Source organism: Pygocentrus nattereri, chromosome 13, assembly GCF_015220715.1.
Source record: "Pygocentrus nattereri isolate fPygNat1 chromosome 13, fPygNat1.pri, whole genome shotgun sequence".
Taxonomy (NCBI): domain Eukaryota; kingdom Metazoa; phylum Chordata; class Actinopteri; order Characiformes; family Serrasalmidae; genus Pygocentrus; species Pygocentrus nattereri.
The window spans coordinates 20607155-20633944 of record NC_051223.1 but is presented as its reverse complement, the minus strand read 5'-3'; the positions used below and the strand labels follow the sequence as shown (position 1 = coordinate 20633944).

The 26790-nt window shown below is 40.4% G+C and overlaps 1 protein-coding gene across 1 annotated transcript; it reads right to left on the bottom strand.

Annotated features, from left to right (window-relative positions):
• Positions 1-938: 938 nt before the first annotated feature.
• adgra1a (adhesion G protein-coupled receptor A1a) lies at positions 939-26790 on the bottom strand. The gene is made up of 7 exons (XM_017695959.2): positions 26468-26790; positions 25763-25920; positions 14379-14506; positions 11219-11342; positions 9805-9956; positions 7430-7525; positions 939-5947 (listed from the first exon to the last, which is right to left on the bottom strand). Exons 2-7 carry the CDS (start codon positions 25763-25765, stop codon positions 4474-4476), a joined length of 1977 nt encoding a protein of 658 aa, XP_017551448.1. The 5' UTR covers positions 25766-25920; positions 26468-26790; the 3' UTR covers positions 939-4473.

Genomic DNA, 26790 nt, shown 5'->3' with positions numbered 1-26790 from the left:
TTTGATTTGAGAATCTTTACTAATCTTACAATACAAAGCTGAAAAAGTACCAAGAACAGGATCTATGACTGAATATCGGAACCCTTTTTGGCATTTTTGAGTGGCTCCATGTACAAGTTCTTCATAAAAGAAACAATAATGATAACAATAAATGAAAATAACCAAATAACTGGTCAACATAACCTTGTGGAGACAAGTGTACCATAATTAGAATGACATGTAAAAAGCACTATTTTCAGAACTACAAAGAACCATTTAAGATTCAAACGGTTCTTTGAGTTGTCATGCTTCTATAAAACCAGTGCCTTTACTGAAGAACTCTTTAAGAACCTTGTCTTTTAAGACTGTAGGAACTTCTCCGTTGGCTAAAAATTCTCTCAGAGGCCAGTTCAGCAAAGAGGCAGGCCATTCTTCATCCTCTGATTCCTAGTGTGCCAGGGCTGATGGCAGAGTCCTTGACAACAGAATGCATGAGAGGGGATCAGCTGCAGCGTGGAGGGGACTGATGAATAAACAATCGTCGGAGCCCTGCAGCCCTGTAAGCTGTCAGCACGAGCCGAGACACAAACAGCCATGATGATGAGCACACGCCCAACGCCAGGCCAAGGCTGAGTCTCAGCTTCGTGTTGAACACCAGGCTGAAGTAGGCTGAACAAACTGACCTTCACATCCTGCTGTGGAAAAGCTTCAGTGAACAATTGATCTGGTTAGGAAAGGGGCTTTAAAAAAACAGAAAGGCCTTGAACTCTGGGGTCAAATTCCCTTGCTAAAAATAAACCCTAGGCAATGGTGGCTCCAGTCCATTAGTGCAGCTGTACACTTGCCAATAATTGCATTGACATAATGTATATTATTCATGTGGAAATTAGGTGCACATCTCAATCAGGTAAATTCATCACGTTTTGCATTGTAAGAGTAAAAATGACAGCAAGCCGAGAACGTGGTGATAAAATACATTTATTGGAAACAGTGGCAAATGTATAAAAGAAACAAAATGGCTGGCTTTGGGTTAGGTCACAGCACAAATCACATGTACTGTACAAAGATCAATGCAGCGCTTTCATGTCCTATCAAAAAGAGGTGGGTGTACGAATGGCACGATACATGGAACAAAATGCAGGTAGACACATTTCACTTTCTTCCCATAAATGAAAGTAAAGGGGGCACGTGAAGTTCGTCTGCAGACTTAAAGGGGCAGAGACAGAGTCAATGTGGGCAGTGTATAAAATGACTCGCTGCAGTTCTTCTTGGCTTTCCTTTTTTGTAACATAGGGGTCGACAGTTAATCGCATGCACTTACAGTATTTGCGTGGCTTTACTGGTGAAAAAATGCAACTTGATCCCTGAGCTCACAGAGAAACACAACAGAACAAAAAACGAGGAATAGACTATTTGAAATGTTTAGCATGTCTCCAACACTGACATGTTGTTTTCATGGCCATCCCCATCAGTTATATGGCGCATTCTATTTAAAACAAATGTCAAGACAGATATCTAGCTCACAGGATTAACATGTCTCTTGTGTGACAGACTGCAATTCTACACCACATACGAGCTCTGAAATGTGTAGCTACTGGCGTATTCCCTATGATCATGTGACTAATATGTGTACATTTTTTGCTGCACATTTCACAGTAAGATAAGCTTTCAGTTCAGGCAACATTTTCATTCCTGACAGCTTCGGCATTTTTCAGTCAGTTCATACAAAGAGGAGCTGACACTGGTCAGACAAATGCTACAGAAGAAAACGTGAGAAAGGACGAATTTAAGGGAAGTGGGTAGCTGGGGACTGGCATCATATTAAGAGTGGTGACTAAAAACTGAGATTAATTTAGGAGAGTATCATTTTACTATAGGGCAATGTTCGTAAGGCACACGACATCTTGACTTGACAACTGACATAAACCTACATAAACATTTATAGAGGCTTTTTGCAATAGGCATCATATGTCATCAAGGTCTGCTTTGTCAAGTTGATCCCAAGTTGATTTTTTCTGACATTGGGTTCTGTCATGATGGTTTTGGGTCAAAACAACTGACTTTGTAGCTCTGGGTGCATCAGCTTAGCATGATGCTGATGATGTGACCTAGTTTAAATCTTGTAATTGGTAAAATGAAGCTTATTTTAACAGAAATTCTTTCTTTTGTTCAAGCAGCCGGACTTGGCAAGCTCGGTCATTATTATCATTATATTGCTTAAACGTCTACGTCATCTCACCCTTGAAAGTGTCATGACACAACCTAAATGTCACCTTGCAGATATTATGACAAAAGACACCTACTGGATTATGTGTTTATACATGATTCTGTAGCAGGGATGTGCACAGGTACCTGAGTACTCTGTTAACTGTTTAAGTTACAAGTATTCAAATACTGCAATCTCTTTTTTGGGTATTCATTGCATTTCATCATGGATGGATGGAGAGATAGATTTGACAATTAGATAAACTAAGACTGCATTCACACAGAATTTGCATACATTTAAATAAGCCATAATCATTGTGGTCCTAATAAAAGTCATCAGGATACAGATTGTAACAGGTAAGAACAGTGAGTGAAAATTGCTATAAAGTAATGCCAATTTACAATATCACATGTTTAACAGCCATTCCTTCCAAATGTATTTAAAGCTCCTCTCACCTTTTTGCTGTTTAAGATTAACCGGAAGATTCTTACATCTAAAAGGTATACGATTTGTTGCACTTCCTCTAGTTCCATAATTATGTAGATCTTAAAAGGTTAAAATAGTAAAATAGGTAGTTTGGGACTAATTTATTAGGAATTTTATGAGTAAGTCCCAGCTTAATTTCAAATGAATTTTTTTAATCATGGGAAGGTGGAGAAAATACACAGAGCAACAAAGTTACACACAGATTTTCTGTTTTTACACAACTGTGTAACGTCAAAATTCACTCATATTTGTGAATAAGTACGTAATGTTCCTACTCCCAAATACGAGCACTTTGCCAAAGACAATAAACACGCTAGGCAGGTGTAAGCTTGGTCCAAAAAAAGTTGAAGTATATTTCTTTAACAAACTAACTTGTTAGCACATTGTCCAATGACCACCTGACCACCTGTAGAAGACGTGTCTCCAGTGTTGTACTGGTTAGCTGTAGTTTTAGCTAATTAGCTTGTCTGGAGTAGTCTCTGTTATGTTACACAACTGACACAGAAATCTACCAATCTTCCTTGGCTATTTTTCAATAGAAATCTGTTTGGAACATAGTCCACTTCATGATGCTAACTTTTTGTGCAACAGCAGTGCTGTCACCTAAAAAGGTACAAGTGTAGCAATGCACACCCCAATTATGTAAGTTGTTATAAAAGTGTGATGTAGCCTTATGAAAATTGCCCTACAAAAAAGAGTACCTTTAAAATGTGAGGCTTCAACTGCTGATGCTCAATGACTTTGTTTACGATGTTTAAGAACTACCCCGTCCCTCATGTATGCTGTTATGCTAAATCTGCTTGAATGATTCAGTGCAACATAAAACTCTAGATCAATGCATAACTGAGACTTAATAAGGCCATTGATTTAGATGTGCATCTTGCAAGAAAACACTATGTGCATATTATGTGCGGTCCAGAATGCTAGTTGGGTACCTCTCTTCATGATTTGTCACCATGGTAACTGACAAAAGACTGTTTGTTTAGCTGTTTTCATGGCTAAACATGAAAAAAGCAACCCTCAACACGGCTTAATGGTGAAGGACAATACTTTCAATATCTCCATAGTCAAGAATAGTCAAGGATCAGACTTCAACTGGTGCTGGGGTTCTTTACAGAAACTTTTGGCAAATATAAATCAATGAAATTCCTAGTGACTTAATTTCATTTGCATCAAATCCACATTTTCTCAGTGACGATTCATAGCTTGTTTCTTTTCGTGAAAATACATCATTTTACAGTGCTGGTGTGATCACAGTTGGCGAAAAATCTAGAACTATTATAAATCCCTCCTTGCACTAAACCCTCAACAGGTATGTAAATACATGAGCAGGAAAGCATGTTACCACATGTACATATGTAGCATATGCACACAAACACATGCACTCAGACACACATTCACTCACACTGAAGTAATTGCACATTATGTACGTTATCCAAGAACAGTTAAATGTACAAAAAAATCAACTGTCAGAATCACAAACAAAAATGTATCTGTGGACAAAACATTTTCAACAGGCTAAACTGAGGAATGGACACGAGTGAGTAGAGTATGAGAAGCAAAATATGGTGAAATCTAGGATTCGAGAGGAGGTTTTTAAAGCCACAAAGTTCTATTTAGTGGTAAAAGTGATGGTTGTGAGGTTGTGGGGAGAGTGCAGATGAGAGCCACAGCAGAAGGACTACACAGTAGTTTAGTTCAGAGGTCAGAGGGCCTTTTTTGTTGGGAACAGCCCTGGGCCGGGACTACACAGTAGTTTAACTTGGGAGAAAGAAACAGGCTGTTAACCATCAGTTACAGGGCTACACAGTGGTCTCGTTTTTCCACGGCCCTGTCCTAATGTTACCTGTGGCATCTGAACTGAAGGCGTAGTCCTCATGCAGGCTGCCATTGCGGCTCAGCGTCCCTCTACGGCCAAGGGTGCCCTTTCTGCTGAGAGTGGCCTGAGAGCAGGACAGGGCGGCCCGCGGAGGGGGGATATCCAAGTGCAGAATGACGTCCTCCTCTTTATCGGCTGTTTTAGCATTGCTGTATATCAGGGAACTCGGGTCGGTGTCCTCTGGCTGGCAAGTGCTGGCAAAGGGATCCGTTTTGGGGCAGCAGAAGTTGGAGAAAGGGTCAGCCTTTGCACAACAGGTGTGTCTGTGGCAGGTGTGGCCATCGTGTCCGTCCAGGTCCAGGTGCACGCTATGGCAGGATATGCTGTCATGCAGGCTGTGCGAGGCCAGGCCCTCCAAGTGTGGGCTAGGGCTGGGACAGCGCAACTGGTTCTCCGGATGAGGGCTGTGGCAGGACAGCTGGCTGTCCAGGTGTGAAGTATGGCAAGTGAGTGGGTTGTCTAGGCGGACACTGTGAGGACTGTCCAGGTGCGAGCTGTGCACGCTGCCGTCCATGCTGGTGGAAGCCATATGGTAGCCGTAGTCCCTAAGGCAGGGGCGTGGCCTGTTGAAGGAGCGTGACTTAGTTCTATCCTTCAGGCAACTCTGAAGGGGGAGAGTAGGCCGGGGCAGTTCATCAGGAAGCGACTGAGGGCGGGAGGAGCCGCCTAGCATGGGGGATGAGGTGTGCAGAGCAGCACAGCAGGTATTAGCATGGTTCTGAGCGGAGGGCAAGGTGCCAAGCTTGCAATGGGGTGAAGAAGTGTGGAGGTGAGGGGAGAGTAAAGGTTTAGCAGGGCAAGGCGGATCTGCTGGACAGTGGATTTGAGTCTGGCTGTGGGAAGGAGGGGTGTGGCTTTGAATCTGAGTGACAGCATTGCCTGCTGCCTCTCCATTCACCTCCACTTTCGGTTTAGAGGGACAACAGGCCCACCAGCGGTGCCACACATCATCCCGTTTGGCACAGTGCTGGATCAGCAGGAAGAGCCCCAACGTGACAGAAAATGCTCCATACAAGCAGCTGAAAATCATGTCTAGGAAGTGGCCCTGTGATACAGCCAGTGCCCCGAAGGCCCACGTGGCCAGGAAGAGAAAGAGCGTGAAGGCAGTGGCCCGCAACTGGGCCTTAAAGGAGTGCTCATTGGCCAGCATGGAAGCCGTGATGGCTGTGCAGCCTGAGTGGTCCCCATGTTCTCCGTGCTCTCCGGCGTGGCAGTGGCCCATCTCGGCAGTGGCCAGCCGCTGCTGCTCTTCGGTCATAGCCTTCAGCTCGTACTTGCGCTCAGGGTGTCGCTTCAGCTGCACAAATGTGCACAGGAAGTAGATACACATCACCAGGACCAAGAAGACAGTGGGGCCATAAAAGCCTCCTAGACTTGGTTCCCACGCCATCCAACAACTGAAACCACAAAGAGAGATTTATTTACAAATACATTGTACATAAGCTAGTTATAATGGCCAGTAATAATGAAAAATCTGATCATGCAGTCAGCAAGATTTATGGCATATCTACAGTTTACAGCAAAAAAAGGCTTAATGTAAAAACATACTTTTTTGTTGTATTATTAATTGTATTATTTCTATTGTCCTTTTTTATTTGTTTAGTGTTGATTTCTTTGGCAAAAATATTAACTCAACAGTTGAAGGGGTAGAGATTTAGAAAGCATTTCTTAAGCTTAGATATATATTTCATTGGCTTTTGTGTCTCTATGAGAAGTGGCATGTTTGTATGGTACTTCTTTGTGGACATAATAGTGTGAAATGAATACTTGCTTAAGCCAAACTCTCCAAAACTATGCTACCAGATATGTCCTATGGAAGTAGAACTGGGTGAAAGGTGGCATTGTGGAGATTTTTCGGGGATCTTCAAGGTCATTAATCCTAATGATGGACATTATCTTCGTGGACTGAACTGCAAAGACTTATAATGTTTTGGCTATGTACTGACAAATCAGCAATTTTATGCATAGTTTGTCTAACTTTACATTAATTCACTTGCATTAAGCTATAACTGCTTTGTCCAAGGTGTGTTATGTGGGAGGAGACACTTGAAGGTGCTCTCACTTCTCAACTATGTTCACCTGTCTCTCACATTTGGCTCCTGGAGTTTTAAGATCAACACAATTATTTTTGGTCCTACTTTGTTCATTTTACTTTAGCTAACTCTTTGTGTGTGAGGTTATGTGCTTGTATGATGACCTGTGTGCGTATGTGACAATTATTCTCTATTTTTATCTAAATTCTTTTTATGTTCCTGTAATTCTATTCTAAACATATTTTTATATTAAAAATCTCATTTCAATTTCAGTTTGTGGTGTTCTCTTACTTCTTGAGATACATCACAACACAAACTATGAATGCATGTTTATCATGCATCTATCTTAAGTCTAGTTGTGGTAGATCACCCAGTACTTTCATGCCAAGAGAGCACTGTTGAGCTTGAGAATAGAGAGAGAGAGAGAGAGAGAGAGAGAGAGAGAGAGATCAACAACGCAGTCAACAATGTCATTAAAGCACTCCTTCATTAAATCACATGCCACATGGAAATCTGTCTTACTAATTAAGCTATGTCTCTCAGAATTTGTGATGCTTGCGAGGATTTCTTTACTGCCTCACTATGAACTCACTGTGTAAACACATTACAACAGATAAACATGGTCCAAAGGAACAAGGGTGCTGACTTAAAATCCAACTAAGGTTTTTAGCTGTTATCTACACGCACCAGTGACCACCATTTCAGAGCCCCAGTTATAATCATCATTTTGAACAAAGTGCTTAACAACAAATGCTTTGAACAAATGTTAAATGGAGAGCAAGGGAGGCAGAAAATCAATGTGATCTCTTGTGATCTCCTGCTTGTGCTGGTGAACCATGTACTTACTAAGGGGCATCGTCTCTGCTCCCATAATTGTCCAGGCTAACAGCAGCTGTGACCCCCACAATAATTAGGGGGACCCCACCACTGACCAGATAAAATCTGAAAAGCAGACAAAAAGAAGAGAATATGAGAAGATGGGGAGAAATGAGATAACACTACAGATATTCTGGATATGGGTGGACGAATGCAAGGAGACAGCAGGAAAATGGGCTTTCTCTTATCCTCACTAAAATTGATTTGTCTCTGAAAACCGGCCTGCTATAATGAGTGACAACACACAGAACTCTGCATCACTCTGACACCTGCTGCTGTTGCCCCGGTAACTGCCTGTCACCCCTGCTTTGTCTTTCTCTGCTGCTGTCTTGTTTCTTGAATTTTTCCTCAATATTCTGTTTAAAGCTACCTTTCCCTATTATTATTCACTTATAAGGGTGTGCACTTTTAGCACAGGCTAAGCTATAATCAGTCTTGAAATTATACAGCGCAGATGAAACCTGGAAATATTTCACAGCCTTTATTAGAAATGTGGGATGACAGCCTTTCATTTAACTTGGGTGATAACATTATTACCACTGTAGAAACACTTTGTACATCCCAGTTCAAGTGCGTGAAGAAATATACACTGCTCTTGAAATCTGAAATCATCTTAACTTTAGACAATATATCTGTCTTCTTATGAAACTGCATTACAAATAGTATATTATTACCCAGCCTATTTCTAAAAAGTTGTACTTTATTAAACATGTTAAATATATAGAACTAGACTGAATAACCTTATAATAACCCTACAGTGATCTATAAGTAAACATATTAATTCGATTTCACTTGCCAAGATATCATGTTCTGTAGTGCATCAGGCTCTGTACAAAGTCTTAGTATCAGAGGATAAGGATTCAAAAGGCTTCCAAACAATATTCTTTCATTTTCAGCCTGAACACTGTGCTGGTCCTTAGCCTGCCCTTCTTGCAAGTTCAGCTGAATGAATCAGTAATAACTGTAAGTGTTCCACTTACAAATAAATGAGGTATGGAAGCTCATTCCCTTCAGGCAGAGGAGAAAACATCCGTCGATTTTTTCCCTTCTCTGCTTCTGGCAGCAGTATGTCAAAGTTCACTTAGTAATGACTTATTTTCTCAAAATAGTGACTTAGTATCTTGAAATAATTGCTTATTTTCTCACAATATTCACATAGTAACTCAAAATAAATTGTTATTTTATCAAAATATTGATGTTCTATGTTGAAATACACTGTTAGAAATAAAGGTTCTGTTTTTTGTTCATCAAGGTACAGACAATGTAACAATGGTTTTAAAGTCAATTTATGAACCTTGAATAAGTTTTTCCAGGTAAAAAGTACATATTTGTACATTTTCATGATCTAATGTTTTAAAGCAGAACAATAACATAAAAGCCTGGAGACGAGACGGGGAGTGTGGAGTCAATACAAATTAGAAAGCATAATTTCAATGGATTATGGTACAAATATATTTCCTGACTAAAGATTATTATTTTTTTTTTTTCTTAACTACCTGGTGGGAACAGGCTTCCAACTAAACTAAATAAAATAATAATAAAATAAAAGACTAAACCCTTTTCTATATCAAATAGCTGAAGTAAATCCCAGTGCTACTAATAAATAAAGTAAAAAAATAGTGCTTGATTTCTGGGCTGTGTCACTGATAGTATAAATAAACTGGACCAAGTCATGCTGTTTTTAATGGGGACCAGGTCAGCTGTGTCACTTCCTAATAGTTCTTGTGCAGTGGCTAGTAGAAAGACATGAGACACACACACCTCAATGACGCAAATCTAAAGAATGTGATGCAAATACCCATACTGTATGTTTTGTGAACATGTTAAATGGAATATAAATCATCACACTCATTCAGAACAACAGTACACTTTCACCATATAATGAAATTAAAGAGAATTTAGTTACGACTTCCTCCATCATGTTTGTGTACAATATACCCTGGAACAAAGTGTGAAAACAGTCTTAGCTAAACATGTATTATAATAATTATATTAACAAATAAATAAATGAATTAATAACAATACTAATTTTAAATAATGTAAATTATTGTAATGTATTGCAACATTACTGTAGAATTAGTAATATGTAAATCTAAGCTTTGTATTATTGAGCAGCTTCAACTTCAAATATTACTGCACAGTCTTTTGAGTTGCGGATTTATCATATTACTTTCTGTACATAAATGTTTACTTTAAAGCCATAAAGTGATTGACAGGTCTGTGGATCAAAGTACAGAAAAGGACAGGGCCAAGTATTGATCAAAATGGCTCTTGTTTGGCTTCATCTTTGGACTGAAATCACAAATGAATGCAAGATGACCTGGACCACTTCTCTGTTGGTTTACCTGAACAAGGTGGCTTTGGGGCGAGCCTGTGTGGGCGGATCCCTGCCCTGAGGTGGGGGCGGAGCCTTACAGACCTCTCTACAAATATTCCTGGCAGTGAACACCAGCCAAAGCATTGTGGAGAGAGAGGAGTAGTGCAAGATGATGCCAACCTGGGAGAAGAACACACAAAGACAGTGAACACAAGCGCAGCCAATCCGGGCACTGGGGTGAGTGTGTAATAGCAGTGCAGCTCAGTGGTGAGCGGATGGCCTCTTCTGAATGCAGGAGAGCGTGCAGAGTGCTGCTTGCTGAAGGGGAAGAGAGCACCCAGGTGCACTGTGTGGAGTGGTTGAAGTAATCCTCCTCAGACAGCTGGGCCATGCAGGTGTCCTCCTTGCCTCTGCGAACACAGCACTACAGCCGGCAAGTTCACCAATCTTACACACATACAAGAACACTGGTGGCTGCCAGTACACAATAAACACAACCATGCTAAAAAAAATGTGCTGGCTGCCAATACACAATAAACACAACCACACTCAAAAAAATGTGCACACCCAGGCACAGGCTACTGTTTGGGAATTTGGAATCACTTGTCAGGTTGTTAGTTTGTTGTTATTTTATTTACTAAAAGCGTATATAATGCAAATTGAAATACATAACCTATATACAAGAAGGTATGGTTATACTAAGAAGTAAATGCAAAATAGGATAAGAATTTCTTGTCAAGTTATCTGCCTAGAGATTTGTGCACCACTTATAAAATATGATGCATTCTGCATGTATTATAACTTCAGTCTCAATGTTATACAGCTTTCTCAATTATTTTACATTCTTCTATAGCCATTTATCTGGATACTTGCAAATTTCTCTACTAATTGTTTTAAACATATGTTAAAGAGCACTGGCATTTTTAAAGTCATTTCAAATATTTATCTGCAAAACTGGATTTACAGTAATGAAAACACTAATTCTAAACTTTTGAACAGTGTTTTTAAACACATACACACAGAACAGAACAATGTACAAAGTCACTAAGGCCTGTTTTTTTTTTTTTTTAATAAAAAGCTAAAAATAACAGGACTCAGCTGTCATTAGCTGCACAAACATGTACAATTACTGCACGACTGACACAAACATGCTATCAAATTAGTCTGATTCGGTAATGTGCACTGCCAACAGTGCGTACTGAAGAACACAGCTTGCATTATGGAAACAATCCCCCAAACCTAATACATTATCCTCTCACTGCCCAGCAGCTCAGGCAGTGGGGGGACAGAGTGGCTTGGTAAATGGTAGCAAAGCCAACCGAAAAGCCAGAGAGGCCATATGTTAGTGACTCTACACTAGAAGCTGGGGACACAGGGCACAGATAATGCAGTGGGATGACTGAGTCATGGAATTGGGGTGATTAGAGCAGGAGGAGCCTCACCACTTGGCAGACGACAGGGTACTTGATCTGGTTGATGCCTCCTGCAAACACCCCGAACGTCATGGCTGTGTGGAAGAGGAAGTTCAGGAGCATGTGCCATCCTTTCCTGCTGATTCGGATGACGCTTCACCCACAAATGGACAAGAAAGAAGTTAATCCCTTAGGGCCCCTTAAGTTGTCCTACACTTCATCTGACCTAGTTGTGCTCTGCCCACAAATGCATTCTTTCATAACAGCAAGGTTATTCAAGTTAAGTCAAGCTGTAAAGAAGACACAGGCGAAAATCCCATTCAACTAGTCATGAACTGAAATTCCAGCCACTGAAGATATTGTGTCATTTTAGGTTTTCAAAAAAAAAGCAAAAGATAAATAGGCCTACAATAAAGTGTCAAAACTACTTCATACAAACATGCTATATACAAATAATTTGAGGGGAAATGAAAATGAGAAATAGTGATTAAAAGCACTGTTTGTGTCTTTTACTCCTCTGAGCTGGTCAGCACAGACAGACATTTTTGGGCAGCAGCAGATTAATAATGCATTCTGTATGGCTTACATGCTTTATTTTAGCATTGTTTGATTTAATTAAATAATTCATTTATTATTTACTCAAATAATATTGAGTAACTCATTATCTTTTGTTAAAAACTTTTTTACCCCTCCTTTTTTAAAAAAGTTGCTACCGCAAACACATTACCTCTGGGGTCCATGGCTTTTTCCTATTAAGATGACAATCACTAAAACAATGTGTGTGTTAATCACATCCCCCTGTTTGTGAAACTTCAGTCTGTGAGACGGTTGTTTTAAGTGTTAAAAACAAGATGTTTTCCATCATTTTAGCGGTTGAGCTCTGGAATTCAGCTATCCAGCTTTTAGAGTTTCATCATTAAGCTGGAAACACAACATTATGTAGTGAGTCGAAACTCTAAACTCAATTCATTGGGATTTGAACAGATTATTCCAAACACTACACAGTGATGTAGTTATGGAAAAATTCAATCTGTACTGTCAATCCTTCTTATCACAGCCATGTGTTGAAAGAGGAACACAATACAGTTCCTGAATCACAAAGTTACATTTATAACAGACAATATGTCCTCAGATTAATAACTCCATAAGTCTAGGGTTTGTGGGCTGCTGACAAACTGTAGGCTTCTCAGCACAATGTCATGACTAAAGACTGTTTGTTGTCCTGGAGTAAAAGTGCCTTTCAGACAGGGCTGTTGGGCTCTAGCAAACCAAACTTGGCATTGCCCCTTTCAGGGTGGCAGTAGGCCCTCTCTCCTTGCAGCAAATGTTACTCACAGGGCTCAGCTGTGACAGTCAGGGCCATGAAACTATAAACATTAGTAATGTGACTCAGGGAGAATATTGCACCATGACAATCTGACCCAAAAAATCGCCCCACCGAGGCTGTCCTCTGCGAACAACTGTGTTTGAAATGCTGCAGCCATGTAGCGGCAAAGACAATCTCCAGCAATTTGGCAACAAAAATACATAATACAGCAAAGATCATTTGCAATGAAAATAACTGGGAAAACTATCGTTAACCTCTTAAAGTGAAATTCCACCAATTTTTAAAATGCATTATGAAACGGTTAAGACCTACACAATGTGAAATGCTCCATTCCAGAGAAAATTACAGATCCATAACTGTTCATATTGGTGGTGATAGGAACCAGAACATTTTTTTGAACCCATTCATGAAAGAGGGGTACTTCTATGGTGCTGCAAGGCAAAAAAAATCTCCTAAGGAATAGGTTTTTCCATGTAGACCCCTTTTTTTTACCTTTATCAACATTATATTTAAAGTACACAGAAGTAGGCTCACTGAAGGTTTGGAACAGTAAATATCACAGCTATATTTGCTTTTTGAGGCTTTTTGTTCTTCTCACAACCACTAAAATGAAATCTGTAAGTTTCTCTACAATAAACCATTTCCCATCAGGCCTATTTGAATGACTTTGTTTACATCTCAGCACCTGAATTTGCAGAAATTTGGAAAAACTGGTTGAATTTTCTTTTGGACAGCATGGGCCTTTACATTCACCAGCCACTTTATTAGGTACACCTTGCTAGTAAAAAAGTTGCACCCCCTTTTGCCTTCATAACTGCCTTAATTCTTCATGGCATACTTTGAACAAGGTGTTGGAAACATTCCTCAGAGATTTTGGTTGGTTATTTGAGTCACTGTTGCCTTTCTATCATCTCAAACCAGTCTGCCCATTCTCCTCTGACCTCTCACATCAACAAGGCATTTTCATCCACACAACTGCCGCTCACTGGATATTTTCTTTTTTTTGAGACCATTCTCTGTAAACCCTAGAGATGGTTGTGTGTGAAAATCCCAGTAGATCAGCAGTTTCTGAAATACTCAGACCAGCCCGTCTGGCACCAACAGCCATGCCACATTCAAAGTCACTTAAATCACCTTTCTTCTCCGTTCTGATGCTCGGTCTGCACTTCAGCAAGTTGTCTTGACCACCTCTACATGCCTAAATGCATTGAGTTGCTGCCATGTGATTGGCTGATTCACTATTTGTGTTAATCAGCAATTGAACAATTTATTAGGTGTACCTAATAAAGTGGCCAGTGAGTGTACATCGGCCTTCAGATCTTCAATCTTAACACTACATCTAATAATCTTTTACAAATTATTTCACAGAATAATCTATCACTTTGTTGCAGTTTATGGCACTATTAGTTGCAGTCTAACCCTTAAAAGAGAAATACCTTTCATTTTGTTATACATTTTAAATACATATTTAAATGCATAGTCAGTTACAGAATGACTTATGTTTACAATTAAAAATTTCCACAATATAAGATAACAATACTGCATGTACAGCAATAATGTTTATCCAATTCAAATCATAATGAAATATACTCTCTTCCTTTTGTGACCACAAATATGGTGTTGACAAACATGATTTAGAGAGTTTAGCATATGCAATATGACAGACTTTCTCAGCTCAATTCAGTGAGCCACAATAAATAATTAGTACCTAATTATACCACATTTTGCTAATGCTGGCAATAACTATGACTATGTCAAGACTTTAATCTTGATGAGAAAATTATGGTTTTCTAAGGGTGCTAACCTTGCAATTAGCACAGAGAGTTATGGGCTACATGTCACAAAGTATTATTAAACACATACCTGTGGTGTATAATGTACGTCATAATTGATATCAGCAGGCAGAGCAGCATAACTGCCGTGCATGCATACACAACTGGGTGCAGGTAGTCCCCTGGATACGGAGGGAAGGAGAGCACCCTCTTCAAATCCTGCAAAACAACAAAAGGAATCATAAAAAGTCATTTAAAAATAAAAAAGTACATGCATACAAAAAGGAGAAAGAGGCTGGGAGAACAACAGAACATACAGAAAGAGTGGAAGAAATTGATAGTGAGAGGAAGCTTTGTCTCTATGAGGCAAAAGACTACACCCACACACGTACATATCATTCTCCTTCAGTGTATCTATTTTATCACCCAGCCTGAAGATTCCCCTTTGTTGTCTAACTGAGAGTCTCAATCCCCTCTGGTACTCGGTCTTTCTCTCTTTCCTTTTTTTCCCCCTCTCTCCCTCCTCCTCTATCTAAATACGCCAAAGATACACTCTAAGTATTACAAAAAACAGCACTGTGAAATCCTGACAGTCTCTTCTGCAATATCTGAGTGATATATCTCCAGCCTGCTGACCACACCTCTTCCCTTTGCACTGTACATTCTGTGCGCATGGTGAGTCATCCAGGTGACCGACAGCTACAGGAAAGCAGGACTACTGGACAGGCATGGCTTATTTCAGTAAGTGCAAAAGAAATATACTTCCATTGCTGGATACCTATTATCCAGTAATTAGCAGTAGTAGTACTTGGCATAGGCAGCATAGGCAAATCACTAGGGGTGGAAACTTTCCAGGGGTAGCATCAGGAAACATGAAGTCATGCTGTATTTAAGTGCTCACCACCCCCTGCCCCATCAAACCACGCTGCTTACTGGTTGCCTGCTGTCACCTCCATTTGCAACTACTGAGATGAAAGTCACGTATTGACCATTTGCAAAATAACGACTGCCATAACTCTCAAGCAATCACTGCTCAGCAACAATCTCTAAGCTCTACTCCCTCCGTCAATCAGAGTAAAAAACGCTGCAGTAAAAATGACGTTGGTAGTAAATTAGCCAGAAGCAGTGCTGCTGAGGAATTCTGACACTTGAACATCTAGTGGATCTAGTGCTTTCGATTCATTCCTGAACATGTTTGGAAGCATAGGGCAATCAAACTCACAACTTCTATATAAGGTAAACTTAGTTTACAGTATGTACTAAGGCTTATTTTAACAATGATGTCTAACAATACATTACATTAACTCCTTGACGTTCCAGGTTTATTTCATACAAAGGCTTAGTATTCAGTAACTACAGGGACTTCAATGCAAACTAACAGAGTTATTCTTAGGTTACAGAAGTGTATAATAACACTTTGGCTTGTTAAGGAGTTAAAGAACAACACAAAGATTGTTAGCTAGCTAAATTTGCCTTTCTTAACATTATGTCAAGCCAGTTAGTCTGATAAATAAGTCAGATTAAACAGGACTGTACACTTCACACTTGTGAATACCATTTACGTTGCTATAATTGAGTTTTCCTAAAGGACGACAAGCCCTCCTTACTATGTAATACCGCACTATTCCGCTCCAGTGTTAGCTCACATCAACTTTAGTATTATCTCATCTGAAGGGGCAGCATCTGTCAAATTAAGCACAAATCATTTGTCATCATTCAAATAACACATCCTAGATCTGAATGAATGAAATATTCTCATTGAATACTTTGTTCTGTACAAAGTTGAATGCGCTGACAACAAAATCACACAAAAATCATCAATGGAAATCAAATTTATTAACCAATGGAGGCCTGGATTTGGAGTCACACATAAAATTAAAGTGGAAAAGCACACTACAGGCTGATCCAACTTTGATGTAATGTCCTTAAAACAAGTCAAAATGACGCTCAGTATTGTGTGTGGCCTCCACGTGCCTGTATGACCTCCCTATACGCCTGGGCATGCTCCTGATGAGGTGGCGGACGGTGTCCTGAGGGATCTCCTCCCAGACCTGGACTAAGCATCCGCCAACTCCTGGACAGTCTGTGCTGCAATGTGACGTTGGTGGATGGCATGATGTCCCAGATGTGCTCAATCAGATTCAGGTCTGGGGAACGGGCGGGCCAGTCCATAGCTTCAATGCCTTCATCTTGCAGGAACTGCTGACACACTCCAGCCACATTAGGTCTAGCATTGTCCTGCATTAGGAGGAACCCAGGGCCAACCGCACCAGCATATGGTCTCACAAGGGGTCTGGAGATCTCATCTCGGTACCTAATGGCAGTCAGGCTACCTCTGGTGAGCACATGGAGGGCTGTGTAGCCCTCCAAAGAAATGCCACCCCACACCATTACTGACCCACTGCCAAACCGGTCATGCTGAAGGATGTTGCAGGCAGCAGATCGCTCTCCACAGCGTCTCCAGACTCTGTCACATCTGTCACATGTGCTCAGTGTGAACCTGCTTTCATCTGTGTAGAGCACAGGGCGCCAGTGGCGAATTTGCCAATCCTGGTGTTCTCTGGCAAATGCCAAGCGTCCTGCACGGATGTAAGCAGAACCCCCATCTGTGGACGTCGGGCCCTCATACCATCCTCATGGAGTTGGTTTCTAACCATTTGTGCAGACACATGCACATTTGTGGCCTGCTGAAGGTCATTTTGCAGGGCTCTGGCAGTGCTCCTCCTGTTCCTCCTTGCACAAAGGCGGAGGTAGCGGTCCTGCTGCTGGGTTGTTGCCCTCCTACGGCCACCTCCACGTCTCTTGGTGTACTGGCCTGTCTCCTGGTAGCGCCTCCAGCCTCTGGACACTACGCTGACAGACACAGCAAACCTTCTTGCCACAGCTCGTATTGATGTGTCATCCTGGATGAGCTGCACTACCTGAGCCACTTGTGTGGGTTGTAGAGTCCGTCTCATGCTACCACGAGTGTGAAAGCACCACCAACATTCAAAAGTGACCAAAACATCAGCCAGAAAGCATAAATACTGAGAAGTGGTCTGTGGTCCCCACCTGCAGAACCACTCCTTTATTGAGTGTGTCTTGCTAATTGCCAATAATTTCCACCTGTTGTTTCACAGCATGTGAAATTGATTGTCAATCAGTGTTGCTTCCTAAGTGGATAGTTTGATTTCACAGAAGTTTGATTTACTTGGAGTTATATTGTGTTGTTTACGTGTTCCCTTTATTTTTTTGAGCAGTGTATATTGTTCATGGTAATCAACCATACAACACAGACACAGCATATAGAGCTTAGGTGGAAAAATATTGAAATATTACTGCAAGAGGTCACTTACATCAAACACTCTCTCAAAGTTATGAAAATACTGCAGTGGGGTGGGAGGGCAGTTTTTATTTAAAGTACTTGTTATGGATACTCAGTTCACCTCAGAAATGTGTAATGGTGGGCATATAAATCTTTTCAAGTATTAGAATGGATTGTGACATTCTAGTATGAACAATGTGCAAGAACTGTCAAGATAGACAAGCTAAGAACAAGAATCAAGTTAACTTCCCCCAACGCCAGGGCTGGAGCTCACAGCAGAAGCCAACACATGTTTCATACCTCAGATGAGACCTCTCACAACTACTCATTATCTCATGACATCCACCTCCCACTAAAGCTTGAATACTTGCTAACAGCCTCTCCACAATATCTGCTATTTTATCATGCTTATTTACACATTGTGAATGCTGTTTTAATCCTGATTTGTAAAACAGTGGGGAAAGTGACTATACACATAAGGCAAAGGGACAGTAAAAGAATGAAACTACTAGCCTTAGGTTACTTATTTATGCTTAATTTGTCAAGCTGAAGTTGCTGCTCTACATTAATGCAGAGACTAACAAGTACTGTACACCATGAATGATCTATGAGCTTCTTTGCCATCATAACCAAGTGAATGTGTTTGATGTGGGGCAATTTTCTGCAGAGCAGAGAGAAGGAGGCTGGGAAATGAATGCTCTGATGAATTGTAGAAAAATAAAAACCTATTTTAACTACTAATTCAATCACTGATTTGGTTTCCTAGAAGGAAGATATATTGCCATCTAAGGATTCCTAAGGATGGCCTCAGAATCCTGGATAAATCGGACAGGATTTGATAGGATTCTAGTGACACTGACGTCTAGGTTTGTTCTGTCCTTTTTCAGAGGCATCACAAATTCTATATACATCAGTGCTATAGCTCCTGACATGGCTGAGCACAAAACCCAGCCACACTAAATTCTTGCTAAATGGCTCTGGGCTCGGATATACATTTCTAGGAAAAACCTTTTATTGATGTAGAACCTTTACATTATGTGGAGGTCCTTTAAACTTTACAGGTTCTTCACATTTGATCAACATGTTTACAAAAATGAACCGTTCATTGAAAGGCTCAAAAGTGGTTCCTTTGTGGCACCTTTATTTTTAATTATTGTATGATGCCAAAAAAGTCAACCTGGACACTCACTTAGCAACAACCTAACTACACAAATCACACAACTACTGCTCTAATGATACATATAGTATTGTGCAAAAGTCAGAGACCCTTCATTTATTTAATTTAAAGAAGGAAGGGGAACGTCAAAAGTAAACAGGTGAAAAAACAGGAGTTTGAACTGGAGTTCAAAAATTATTCAGCGATATAGAGAAACTGGGACTGCTAACAACCATGCAAGACCTGGTAGACCATAGAACTGTCCTTATCAGATAACAGCACTTAAAGCTTTCATCTCAGAGAAAATCAAGCTCCATTCTTGCTTTAGATCTAAAAAATTCACAGGTGTCTGTGTCCATCCTGCCACTGTAAAAAGACAACTCAACACTATGGGTTTGAAGCTGTCAAGGAGCTGTTACTGAAAAGGAAAAGTATTATTGTGATGGTCTGCACCAAACAAGGGAATTCAACGTCAGAGCATGCTTTTCTGCTTCTGCTAACAGTCAGTGCTGTATCTGCCTGTTTTAATAGCTGACGTTTGACAAACGATCACACTGTTTTTGTAGCATGTGCTGCTGTTAATAATGACAGACAAGCAATAACACAAAAGAGAAGCAATTACTTTTAATTATGGCACATGGACCGAGAATGTATTGCATCAGCCACCTGATTAGTTACATTCTAACTGACAGACAAATCATGAAGAAGCAGATAAGTAGTAAGATTTACTATTGTTGCCTTGACTGTGATACACACAGACTTTAAGCATTTCTAGTTTCATATATAGTTGGAATTTTTCATCTCAAATTGTGGCAGCTGTGACAGTAACCCTGCAAAATTCCTGACCAATAAAAAAGCACTCATGGGTATAATCTGGTGCACTTCAGGCGTTATAGTGAAAATCCAATAAAACCTGTCACAAAAACCCAAACTCTAGTACAGACTTCAGCAAAGGAACTAGGTGTGAAAACTGCCTATCACTGAACTTAAACTGCCTAAGGCTGATATTTGAGGTGTTAAAAAGTATTCCTTCAAATTTCTTTCAAAAACTAAAAGGAAAGTAAAAAATGGAAGGTATGAAAAAATTGTTATATTTAGTTGTTGAAACTTCTGTGTAATGACAAATATATGTTTTGTGCTAAATATATGTGTTTTGCTTTTTCTCCTGACACTGAAAAACCAATAATTTATACTTAATGGCCATTTTGACTGGAAATAAATGAATGGTAGTCTCAGACTTTTGCCCAGCGCTGTATGTAAATTGGTACTGGACAGCTTTCAGTATCAGGCTTAATATAAATCACCTCTTTTGCAAATACACTGATATAATATTATAATAATATATAATCTTATGTGCTCTTGTGCCGGACAAATATTAAAGAAATGAAGTAGACCAGCATAGAAAATGCCTTCTGAAAAATCAGGTCAAAGTACTGCCTTCCTCTAGTATGAGAAGAGCCCTTGTAAGACATTCAGCACTAGGGGAGAGATGACAGGACTGGCTGTGTGGTAGGAAAGGACCTTCTCAGCATCCTCCACTAGCTGCTTAGCCTGCTCCAGCCAATCAGCATGCGGGCAGAAAAAAGGTCAGCGCACAAAGGGTGAAGGTTTAGCCGAAGCTGCGCAGAGCTCCGCCAATGGACACACACGGGGAAAGAAGGTCATCACTTACTCAGTAAGGACAGTTAGCATTCTGTTCACTGACCCTGTTTTTGCTTGAGGAGCCTACTGCTCTAGGTAATGCAGCCACCAGCCAAGGGTGCACCTTCATAAGAGGAAGGAAATAATATTAAATAAAATGTTTCAGGGTTTAGGTCAATTATAGAGGTCTAAGCTAATGTAAAAATAGAAAAATGTAGAAGATCTCCAGTGTAAATTCTGAAAATTGAAACCAATAAAATATAAAGATTACATCAAAAGGAAGATTATGCTAAATAAAAGAAGGCAGTTAAGAGCTCTATATGTCACTTTATGTACTTTATTGATCCTGCAAGGTAAATCTGTCATTTTGCTGACTGACTATGTCGAACCACAGAACAGAAAACCACTTATACTTTATACTTAAAATAGGAGCACAATGTCAAGAAAATATCAAACAGTAAAGCTCTTCAAGTCAGAAAAACAATCATCTGATGATCTGGTGATTAAACCGTCAGTCTTTAAACCAAGAGATGGGTGATATCATATGATATCATTCATTTTGTGCAGACCATCACAAAAATACATTTATTTCTCATTCATATAACTTAAGACTAACTCAAAGCCAGTTTGCTTTGTTTTCTACACAGTTACTAAATAATAAGCATGTAATAAGCATTTAAGTTTGCAACAAATAGTGTATTGAAATCTACTGAGATAGTGATGATTTTCCTTGTGTAATAAAACAGAGTTAACTCACACATTCTTGTGTGAACGTTCTTGCCCTCTCCTTCAGTGTGCCTCAGTGAGCATACTCAACTCGGAGACAAAACTTGGTCGATCATTGTGCTCCAGTGAGCAAGCCCCTCTCTCTGACAGAAGATGACTGCATGTATTTGTTTCAGGCAACACAGATGCACACTGGCACATGCATACATACAGTTTCACACTCTCCTTTTCTCTCTTACACTCTGACCTTGCAAACGGATGTACACTTTTAAACACCAATAAGGTTAACATCATTCAAGCACCAGACTCAGATTCTTACCACAAATACTGCAGCATTCTCATCTTGCAGCAAAAAATGCTAATGACTCACTGAATCCAGCCCATATGGCATACAACTGTAGATTACAGTGCGCAATCACATTTGCCAAATTACAAGCACAGAAAGGGATTTGTGATAATCTTTAATATGCTTTGTAACATGTGCATATTCTCTCAGAGCTGAAAGAGGCTGACCTGATGTCCTTTGTGATCAGAAGCTAGAGGTGGGCGATATGGCAAACATATTGTAATACTTCAAGACATTTTCATGATACACAATATGTCATGATATATCGATCAGACAAAAAAGAACCACTAATGCTATGTTTTTAAAAATACTATCAAAAACTGTGAACATTTTTGTTTTAATGTCTCACATACTGTGTTGCACCAAATCCAGTTTAAAGGGATTTAATTTTGCTCTCGTTATAATGAAACATGCAGTTGGTCAGTGTACTGTGAGTAGTACTGATATCCACTATATGTTCAGAAAAGCATATTGTATTGAATTGTGACATCTTTTATCACAATAACGATATATATGACACACTTGTATTGGTAACCTCAGAGGTGGGGCAATGTGATTAAATTTTATCGTTATCATGATCAACTTTGTTACTTATATATCATGGATATTGCCAGTATGCAAAAAACACTGACCTGACAGCAGAATTAGGCCCAATCCCATATCACCCCTTGCCCCGACCACTTAGCCCTTAGCCCTCTGTTGTGCATGTTGACACCTAGGGGTAGAGTATCCCAATTTATGTTAAGATAGTGGAGTAGGGTGAAGTGTTACGGCTACATGGCCCTTCAAACAGAGGATTTTCAGATGCATACTCCACACAGAGTTATGAAAAAAAGAAAATCCGGCAAGAAGGCTGTGCAACCCGACCAATGAAACCACAAAAGAAAATGATGATAAACATTGTATTGTCTTAGTTTAATGTAGTTTGTGTATTACGCTCCTTTTCTTCATAATAAGCATGAAAGATTGCCAGTAGTATGCTGATGTCTCAGTAGCTAACAAGCTACATTTCTTGTGCCACTTTAAACAGCAATAAATAAATGAATTAAACATTTAAGTTGGAACGGGAAAATTAAAATAAGAATAAGCTAGTGAATAGCTGATTTCTGCATCATATCACTGAAGAATTAGGTGTGGGAGATAATAAATAACTGTCTCATCCCCCCATTAAAGGCATGATGCCCTTAGACCAACTCTGCTATCACTGCAGACTGACCACAGAGCACTACTAGTAGCCAGTTAATTAAATAATACTTTCTTTATTTGAGGGTTGTTCCATGTCATGGGGAAAATTTCTACCCTACGCAACACTCAAAAACATGCTAATTTTACACCTATTAGACTTCTTAATGTTGGTGATCTAAAACATTTTTCAAACCAGGCACATCACTTTTATGATGATCACAGTTTATGATGTGTCTAATCAAAAACATGGCATGTACTTAAATTATTACATGTGCCTGTGTATTATTACTTTTTGGACTTATTCTAGTCAGTGAATAAAAAAAATAAATTAGCCACTCAGCAACCAAAATCGTAATACAAAAGATCTTTACTTAAGGATTTTTAGAGGACAGTTATTTCTTGAATAAAAGTCATTACTTGCCTTTGTTTTATTATCATTATTTATTTATTTTTTTTTAATCACAGTCCCTCCCTTCTCAACTCTGTCCTTGGTGCTTAAGTATGCATTGCCTTGCTGGCCTTCTCCGTGGTGCTGACAGGCCTCTCTTGCAATTGCTGTAATCTCAAGTCTTTTCTAATCATGAGCTGAACCTGATTGACAAACATGTGCGAGCGGCTGGACAGAATATCGACCGACCTGGGATCTGCACAAGCTGGAACTACGTCCAAGAGCAAGCAAATAGACATGATTAAGCGCTTGTGATTAATGACGCTGCTAATGTCAAGACAGGGGAGTCCTGCAAATAAAGACTTTTGAGACTGTGGAGGAGAACCTTCCTGAAAACACTAGGGGGGTGTGGTAGGGCTTCATCTGCATACTACCTCCCACCACCTACATCATGCTATTGAAATGATTCATGTTTTGTCTAGTAGACTAGACAATCAGAATAACAAGGTTAGTGAGGGTCTATGCCTTTTTTGGCTTCCTTTTAAATTCCCATGCACCTCTGCCCCCCAGCGTTAGACCCACGAGCTCGAGAAAGGAGGAGCCTGCCCGGCCACACGCGCCACAGCCCCTCTGCGACCGGGAGCTGCCAGCCACTATTGATATTCAACACACGCCTCCTCTAGCTTCCACACTCACCGGCATGGTTTGCCCTCCAAGCAAAACGCTTCTGTGTCAGGTCTACCCGCCTTCGTCAGAGTGTCCATGAAAAGCGCAAAAACACCTGCTTATTGTGGGGTGAATTACTTCAACAGTAACAGGCAAGCACCCTGCACCGCAGCATGCTAGAGCCAAAGATTCAATTAAACTATTACAGGCCAAACTACACAACAAAAGCCCCAGCACTGAATAAACACATGCATACATGTAAGACCACCTACACTAAACAACCAAACAAACGCCACCAAGTAAAAAGAAAGCAAAGTACAGGCAGATTTAAGGCTCCCAAAAGCACAAACTATATTAATGTACACTTTAAGGAACAACATGGTCTATAAGGTCCAATTTAAGGTCCAAACTATATTCTTCTTCGTAGGGGAAAGAAACATATGTACTTTTTATGATAATTATTTAAATATTTAATTATTGTTATATAAGGAAAGTAAAATACAGACCTTGGAACATGGTGTATGGGGTCAATTGGGGGTGGGCAATATGATGATATTTTATTGTTATCATGATAAATTATGTCACAATGCACTTTCTTGAGTGTATTGTGAATATAGTCTCTGCTTAAAGAACACAGACTGAATACATTTCATTACAAAGTGAACATGATTAAGCCTGTTTAGTTAGATTTAGTGCAGTTTGTAAAACATTGAAATCACTGTAGTTGTATATTTATTATTATGACTATTACAGTATTTTTCATATGTGGCATCACAGGTTCTATTGGTCTGTTCCGACTTAATTTCAGAAAAAAAAATTTGATGCATATTATGTATCGCGTTAACTCCACATTGTGTTCATTCTACTCTATTAGTTGTTAATTCTACACTTCTACTGAGTAGGTGTTAATTCTACTCTATAGGTGTTAACTCTACACTGTGTTAAGTCTGCTCTATTGGTTGTTAATTGTACACTGTTACTTCTACTCAGTAGGTGTTAATTTTACTCTATAGGCATTAACTCTACATTGTGTTAATTCTACTCTAAGTGTTAAGTCTACGATGTGCTAATGTTACACCGTGTTAATTCTACTCTAAGTGTTAAGTCTACGCTGCACTAATGTTACACCGTGTTAATTCTACTCTAAGTGTTAAGTCTACGCTGTGCTAATGTTACACCGTGTTAATTCTACTCTAAGTGTTAAGTCTACGCTGTGCTAATGTTACACCGTGTTAATTCTACTCTAAGTGTTAAGTCTACGCTGTGCTAATGTTATACCGTGTTAAGTCTACACTGAGCTGTTACACTGTGCTAATTCTACTCTAAGTGTTAAGCAGACACTGCACTAATGTTACACCGTGTTAATTCTACTCTAAGTGTTAAGTCTACGCTGCACTAATGTTACACCGTGTTAATTCTACTCTAAGTGTTAAGTCTACGCTGCACTAATGTTACACCGTGTTAATTCTACTCTAAGTGTTAAGTCTACGCTGCACTAATGTTACACCGTGTTAATTCTACTCTAAGTGTTAAGTCTACGCTGCACTAATGTTACACCGTGTTAATTCTACTCTAAGTGTTAAGTCTACGCCATGTTCGTTCTGCTCTGTAAGTGATAATTCCACAGTGTTTTTGTTAATTCTGCTCCGCAATTGTTGATTCTACACCGTATTAAACTTTGCAGGTGCTAACTCTACACTGTTACTTTGGCAGGTGTTAAATCGGCAGGTGTTAATTCTAATCGTTTGTATTGATTCTACTCTGTAGGTGTTAAGCATACACTCCTAATTCAACACTGTCGACGCACATTCATCACTGCAGGCCTTCAATCTGCACCGCGGAATCATCACTGCAGGTGTTAAATCTACACTCTGGCTGTTTATTCAACAGTTAGAGTTCATTCCACACTGTTGGTTGTTAATTCTTTACCGCAGGTGTTAAATCTGCTCCGCTGTTAACTCTGCACTCTATACACCTGTATGCGTAAACTGATCAGCCCCGAGGATTTGGCTCTGACCGCTTTCCTTCCAGCCCAGCTGACCAACAGATGTCCGTTCACTCACCATCAGCTCTGCGAAGTCGCGCTCCAGCTTCAGTGCAGTGGTGTGTGCGCTCTCTCGCAGTCCGTCAGCAGGAGGCCGCGGGGCACGTGGTCGGAGAGCGGTCCGGCTCGCGAGCGGCGACAGGAGGCAGCGCGCGCTGCACCCGCCGCCGCGTCCATCTGCGCGCGCGCGCGCGACCAAAAGGAGAGAGCAGAGAGAGTCCGTTCAGGTGAAGCGCTCGAGCCAATGGGTCATCAATGAAGGAGCACGGAGCGCGCCAACAGTATGCTCACAGGCTGCGGAGTCACGCGCTGGGCGTGACGTGCGTCTGAGATTTTGGGGAACGCCGGTGCGAATCTAAAGCGAGATCAGGTACGCGTGGAAGGAAAGATAGAAAAAAAGACAGAGGTGACGTCCTGATGACGACAAGAAGCTGAAAAAATTCAATTCGTTGGATTGAAAAATAAAGAACCGGCGTTGAAAAAAAAAAAAAAGACTAGAAACCGATTTGCAGCCTCTTCCACTGTCAGGGGTTAGTCACAGTGGCGTGTGTGAGTAATCCAAGCCAACACCCCAAAGCTCGGTCTACACAGAGCTAGGCTGCTGCTGCAAAGTGCTTCTTAATTAGCTCTCTAACGCAGAGCCTCTTCACATGGAGAATATTAACAGCGAAATGCCAGGAGAGGCTCGAAACGGAGCCTGGTTGTTCCGTCTAAACACTCTTACCTAACTGAACCAGAGCAACTGGTGAGGAAAGGCGCCTCTACGTTCCATCATCTGAGAGACTGGACGGGAATGAGGCGGAGAAAAACGCTCCATCCGTGTGGAAGACGAACACCAAGGCGCGCGTGGAAGGCTCAGTGCTGAGTGTGAGAGCCAGGCCTTTTAGTAGACAAACTAAACGAGTACCAGGTTTTTTTCAAAATCTTCCTAAAATTGAGCGCTAAATTCCTGCTGGGCTGTGCTGTCCCCCCTCAACAAGGCGATTGATAAGTTTCCACTTGAGCGTGGGCGATACCAAAAGGTGGAGGAGAAGTGGGGGTGGAGCT